Source organism: Mya arenaria, chromosome 17 (assembly GCF_026914265.1).
Source record: "Mya arenaria isolate MELC-2E11 chromosome 17, ASM2691426v1".
Lineage (NCBI taxonomy): Eukaryota > Metazoa > Mollusca > Bivalvia > Myida > Myidae > Mya > Mya arenaria.
Genome location: NC_069138.1, coordinates 42708778 through 42715819, shown reverse-complemented (window position 1 = coordinate 42715819; position 7042 = coordinate 42708778). Strand labels below are relative to the sequence as shown.

Here is a 7042-nt window from a genome sequence, read left to right as displayed (position 1 = left end):
GTTGAATAAAGCAAGATATAGTCTAACGGTTGATAATGAAACGTCTAGCAACAACAGTTTGTGAAAATCCAAACATTAGGTTTCGAATTTCAATATTCATTCTTTGACATTTCGAACTTTATGATTATTTATTATTTTCAATAAATTTCCCATTTGCAATCCGAGTACACATACTTTGAAATAAAAGTTCTGTAAAACCGACCGCATGGTAAACGGAGCGCACGTGGAAATTAATCAGTTTCTCCACATACTTTTTAACCGTCGATTTCGCAAGATAAATTTAGTCATGATTTGAGTATGACATGGATATAAACACGTGTGCTAAATATTACACTTGTAACAGTTTAAATTAGAAGCAAAATTTCAAAATTTCTTTTTGCGTTTTAATATTTATTGAGTGAAAATAAATAGGATGCAATGAACGGAACCTAGAGAGACTATGCAGTATAGTCAAACGTTTTGGTTTAACCGTGTAAAGAAGAGGCATGTCCCATTTCAACCTTGGGCTTAGGCGTAAGATAAACCTATCTTAAGAATCATATAATCGTTGTTCTATATTCTATATATGTTACTGTGTAGATTAAACTTTAGCAAGTATTTAAGCTGAAAACAAAGATGCGTAAATAAAGCAGTAAAAACTGATGTATGATTAACTCGATTGTTTCTCCCGGATTTAGCAGTTGTACAGGTATTTTGCCATTTAAAAAGAAAAACAAATTGAGATTCATTGACAACAACATCATTGAAATGAATACATTTTATCGTGGTTTGTATGGTGTATAAATAGGTCAAAATCTATTTTTAATTTAAAGCGCCTCCGATATTGTCGGTTTATCTATCAATTAAAATAATAATAATGTTTTGGCTTTTTGTTTTTATAAAATAATTATGATTGTGAATTGACCTTTAGTCATTTTTAAGCTAAAACATAGTTTTGGAAATAATCACACAAAAAAAATGTTGTCATCTGTAATGTACACAGATTTAAGATTTTTGAATAAACGAAAAAGGCGCTTTAATGAAATGGTCAGTTCTTAAAGAGAGCCGCGAATTGCAAAACTAATGTAAAAACAAAACAAATATTAGCCACACATCTTGTTTGTCATGGAAATGTTAAAATAATATTTTAGAACAGATATTCACAAATTACTTTTTTAAATGTCATTTTCATTTCAATTTGCCAAATAAATTAGCGAAACAGGTCGTCCCTTTGAAGTCTTAATTAGTCAGGTCATATTTCTTTTTGTTGCTTTCTCCAGAAGTACAGTAAAAATAAATGTAAGAAAATTTAGATATTTACTTGAAAATCTTACAGTAGTTTACCATTCGTTAAAAACAAATCAGACAATTACTTACTTACACTCTTTTGCAACCATATTTTAAAAGGGAATTCGTGAATTTGCCAAACATTAAGACCACATTTTATCAAATGTTTATGTTGTTGTTTAATTCATTTATAGTCTTTAGCTCTTACATTTGCCGAATACTGAAATTTACTCAAAATGACGTTATACGACTATACCCCAAAACAGAGCCATTCAAAATGTGTCTTCTTACGGTTGTAAGCGGACAGTGCAAGATAAAGTCGAGTAATCCCAATAGCCGATACATTGTTTTTAGAAAGGCCATGATAATAATCTAACGTTTATCTTTCGGAAAATTTCTATTCATCAATTTATAAATCTTATATTTATTAATGCAATTATTTTGCTCACTAATACAAAATTCACGTATCGTCGTATAAGTCAGATACAGTGACACGTTTTTTCCTTCAAGTGTCCTGTTGTAGACGTAAGAGACTGTTTTGTTTTGTTTTGTCTGACACAATTGGTGTTTGTCCTAGCAAATCGGCTTCTAACATCAGTAAGAGGACATTTTTTAAGAAACACTGGTACTGTACCTATTACTTATCACTGAGATTGACAGTTTATGACTAAACGGAACGATCAAATTAGATTAGTAATTTACCACTCGTGAGTCTATATCTATGTACAAAGACTTCACACTTGTTTTACCAGATACCTCACATGTTGGCATCCTTCTGTCAGCATTTAATATATATTTAATGAATTTCAATTCAACCTTTTTCAAGTATATCGTTAGTGTCAAATTTCATTATATAATGTGTTTTTATTTCAAAATGGCAAATGCGTGTTAAATTAAAATATAAAAAAATGATGCCCCTATATATTGTGGTTTGTTGACGTCTGTTACATTTTACGTTTGTTTTTTTTTAACATTTGCAACTTTACGATCAACATAATGGATTATCAAATGTTATGATCGTTACAACGACAGCGGTTGCGGTAAGTATTGAGCTATATAAAACAATTAAATATAATCATTTGTAGTTCGTCAACAACTTTAGTTTGCAAACATGAAATTGTTGTTCGTTTGTCTAATGTGTCTGGCTATAATCGTTGAAGGTAAGTTTGACGGGGTTTTGTTATAAACAGTTTTTCGCATATAAAAGAAAACGTTTCATATAGGCAAATGTAAAATTATATCTTCAAATATTTGACCGAACATAATGAGACGGGTTATGAAAATATAGTCATCGCAGCTTGCGATGAAGTGTACCATTCACTTAAATAAAACAATCACACAACAAATTACTACTCCAAATGACCTTCCTAATTTTCCAAGCATCCTTTTGAACTTATAAACAAACCTATTTTCTAATAAAATGAGAAAATATATAGCTTTTCACATTTTAGATCAAATAAAGTGTATAAGTTTATATCTGTATCATTCTTGGGGTTCTAAAATACATATGTCAATTAAGACCATTTTGAAAGTTTCACCACTCATCGTCCGAAATGCAACTGGAAAGCGAGCCGTTATAGTATAGTACAGTATATTATTTAGTACAAGAAATCATATTCGAACGGAATGAAACTTGTTAAGCTAAATAACATAGCTATTATCTGGTTTAAACTAAAACGGCTTTCTTTAGGGCGGATAATGGCATATATCTATGTTTGTTTCTGTTATAAACCACCAAACGATTCAAATGTTTATACGAACGAAATCTCTCTTTTGTATGATATTGATTTCTATGAACAACTTGCTGTTGAAATTAGATAAAAGTCAGTTTGGTGATTTTATTGTTAACATGTGACTTAAATTAAAAAAATAGGTCAACGACCAGATGTAATTAGTTAAATGTTAATTTGCCTCAGTACGATGTTCCGCTTGGCGTACTTCCACCACGGTCGTTTTTCAAATTAACGGCACCTCTAGCCGGGTCATTTTACATGTTATAACTTTATAAGCAATACATAAGCTTCCAGTGTTGTTTACTATATATTAGTAATTAACACTTAGCATAATCATTAAAAACCCGCCAACAGGATGTGTACAGGTATGAGTTATCGTTTGGTTGGCTGGTTGATTTTGGTTTTTTGGCAGTGTGTGGTTATGTTTGCGGTTACTAGTTTATAGTTTAAGGCAAATTGTTTCATAACTTGGTTTCAGTTACTACCTTACAGTGTATTAGTGCCTTACAATTTAAGTAGCCACGTTCAAGATAAAGGTCCCCATTAAAGTTAAGTTTTGCTTAAGTTACTTAAATCAATCGTAACCATATATATATATATATATATATATATATATATATATATATATATATATATATATATATATATATATATATATATATATATATATATATATATATATATGAAAGAATAATGTTACTTTTGATCGTTTCAGGGCAATTGGGGGGTAGGAACATATGTCGACACGGTACGGCGGGCAGCTGTCTTGGCTACACCAATCAGCAGTGTCCTCGTAACAGCGTGTGTCGCCGTGTATCAGGAACGTACGGGGTTTGCTGCAGACTGCCTAACTCGAATCCAGGAGGAGGTACTTTCATGTTTTTATTGTCAAACCGAGGCTATCATTTTGGTTCGAATGAAGTGTCTCTGCATTGTCGAAGTCTTCTGTCACTACAACTAGCGTTATTAGTGTTGTGTGGCAGCGGTAAAATGTCCCTCCTCCCTTCGTCTACGGTGTAGTTTGTTCCAAGCCCATCGTAAAGATTAATTTTGATTTAGTGAAATGATCATTTATTACTATAGATATTATAATGAATACAGTATCTATCTGTTTGTACATAGACCTTGTGTGTTTCTCGCTGGGTGTCTGTTAGGCTTTGACCGCTGACATGAGCTATCGTTATTGTTTCGGCTTCTATGCCTTTCCTTGTATTCTCCATTGTATTATTAGTGAATCGTAAAACATTGCTTCCGCTGAAGCTTGCCACAAGGCTCACGTGACGAAGGCAGAGTGAAGCAATCCATTGCTGTTAATGAACATTCTTATTCAAACCGATTTAGCAATTTTCAAAGTGTATATCTTTATGTTTTTACCAGTTAACTTTTGATTATAAATGGTAGTGTACATACACACTTTGGAGTTTTTCTTTGTCTTTCATTAATTGAAGATATGCTCCTATTTACATAGCAACACATTGACAAAAGTGTGGCAGTCAGTGAATAATTATGATTTTATATCTTTGCTTTTGTTTCTTTTTATAGACTTGTTGATCTGTTAAGACATTTATTTTCTAAAGAAGAAATATATTTAAAAATACTGATTTTAGTTTACTTGCTTGTTACAAAATATATAAAATAAATTCTTATACCAAAACTTTCATTAAATTTGCACACTAAATTCTTGTTTAGATATTGTCAAGCCCTCCGGATATTAACCAATTTTAAAAACAGTTCTCTGTAAAGTTGTAAATGTTTGTTTTTTATATCTTATTTGCCCTAAAATACACCTAATAAAGTTATCCATATAGCTTGATCGCTTGAGATAGTAAACTAAATAACAACATAAAACTTATTGCTTCAAAAGTTACATATATTTGCCCTTCGAACACACTTTTCTGTGCTGATCCCTTTCAAAAGATCCTTAGGCGTCCATAAGTTGTCAGTGGTGATTCGGCTAGCGCTGAAATGTATGATGTAAATAGGCGACATTCTTACTAGCAAGAAGATCTGACACCGACCAATTGACACCTATTTTGTTAATGATATTGATTTCCAAAATTGCTCAGTCGATAACAAGTTATGATCAACTGTTAGTCTGTTTTCATTTGGAATTTTTAGGACCAAAAGCGGCATCAACGTTACGTATTTAGTAAATTATACACGATTTTACTTAAAATGTGTCGTTTATAAAAGATTATTAAAAAAGATAAAATTGACATAAAATCAACAATTGCAAATTCCACCGCGGTTATAAAACACGTGTAGATATGCCTCATAATGGCTGGCGAAAAGGTCACCAGCAGATAACCCCTTCGGCTTAACCTCTGATCCTCATATGGAGTGTATATTTAGGATAGGAATATTATCCAATTGCGTTCCACTAATAGCCCCAACGACATCAACTGTACATTGGTGTAGTTCGATCACTAGGGCATCTGCGCGGTACTGCGTGATCCATTTGATCATGTTTCATGTAAATTAATACAAGATTGATTGACTACGCATTCCATAATTACTAAAGGTTAATCAACATTTCAGTGTGCTGCCGACACGGTCAGCGCGGTAGCTGTGGGGGGCTCTTTGGCCTGAGATGTCCACGTGGTACCACTTGCCAATGCTTCCCTAACCCGCCTTATCCAGACGCGGCCGGAACGTGCTGCATATCACGTAAGTATAAACTTTCAGGAAAGATTCAATCACAATCAGATATAAGCATAAAATAAATAAAGATCAACATTTTAATTGACATGGGTAATTTTTTATCGATTGAACGTCCAAAAAATGTCACTTAAATTTTTTTTAACAAAATTGTTCAAAGAAAAGAACTAAATATAGAGAGATTGAAACATCAGCAAACATTTCTTAGAGGGATTTGACATTATAACTGTAATGTTTATAGTGCTATATGTATTGATATCATCGTGTACACATTCAGGTTTGTTTCAAACAGGATTGATTCACAATATTTTATATTAAAATAGCTATAACACCTGTGAATTTAAATATCTTATTTTAGGTCCAGTTTACGGCTATAACGATCACGACGACAGATAACGCATTTATCATTTTACATTCAAATTAAAGTCTTAACGAAATCAACGACATTTGATTTTTATTCTATGAACAAATTATTGTCAATCGAAACATTGAACTATTTACAAGTATTTTCGACAAAAGAAGACGACGTTCACGAAAGTCACGACATTCATAATATTCACTATACTCGTAACAAATACGACATTGACAACATTCGTGATTCATGAATGTTGTGAATGCTGCGATATTTTCGCATGTCGTAAATCTTATGGATGTCGAAAATGTCATAAATGAATATCATGAATTTTGTGAATGTCTTGGATGTTTTTCATATTGCTGATACTACGGGTTCTGAGAGTACTGTTGCCCAGAATAACAATATCGCTAATGGCGTTTATACTTAGTTATAGTTGTATGTCAAATGTTGCATGTTCAGATAATTACTCGCACTCGTATCTAACTGATGTGAAAAGCCTGCCTTTTTGGCTTGTGTGACTTCCCGGGCCAGACCATGTATCTTCTGTTGTCTTATTGAATAGCGTCATAGTAATGTATACATTTTTCTTACAGGACCGGGGAACGGTTACTAGAGATTTTGACAGAAAGGAGCTTTGCAAAGATTTCTTCAGCATTTGTTTTGTTTATTATTTTAAATAAAATACCAAAATACTCTCCGTTTCGGATTTGTTTTATTTTGCAATTATAACTTATACATATACTTTACTAATATAACATGTATTAAACTACATGTATAAGTAATATAATGTGAAATTTATTTAGATCCTGATCTACTTTTCGGAAAAACCGGAAGTAGGAGGAATGAAGTTATGCAATCGGAACTTCTCGGCCAACAAACTTCTCGGTTTTTCATCGAAAACAACCTCGGATGAATATGGACGGTTTACAATGTCGGAAATCTTAACATTTAACTACACTGCAAGTAGATCGCTTAGTAATTCAATTTAGGGTGTTTCCTTTAAGATATATACCAATTTCTTTTATCATGG

The 7042-nt window shown here is 32.3% G+C and overlaps 1 protein-coding gene across 1 annotated transcript; it reads left to right on the top strand.

The window, feature by feature from the left end:
• The first annotated feature begins 2312 nt into the window (after positions 1 to 2312).
• LOC128224675 (uncharacterized) lies at positions 2313 to 6709 on the top strand. The gene is made up of 4 exons (XM_052934640.1): positions 2313 to 2426; positions 3715 to 3867; positions 5538 to 5666; positions 6606 to 6709. Exons 1-4 carry the CDS (start codon positions 2378 to 2380, stop codon positions 6623 to 6625), a joined length of 351 nt encoding a protein of 116 aa, XP_052790600.1. The 5' UTR covers positions 2313 to 2377; the 3' UTR covers positions 6626 to 6709.
• Positions 6710 to 7042: the final 333 nt, after the last annotated feature.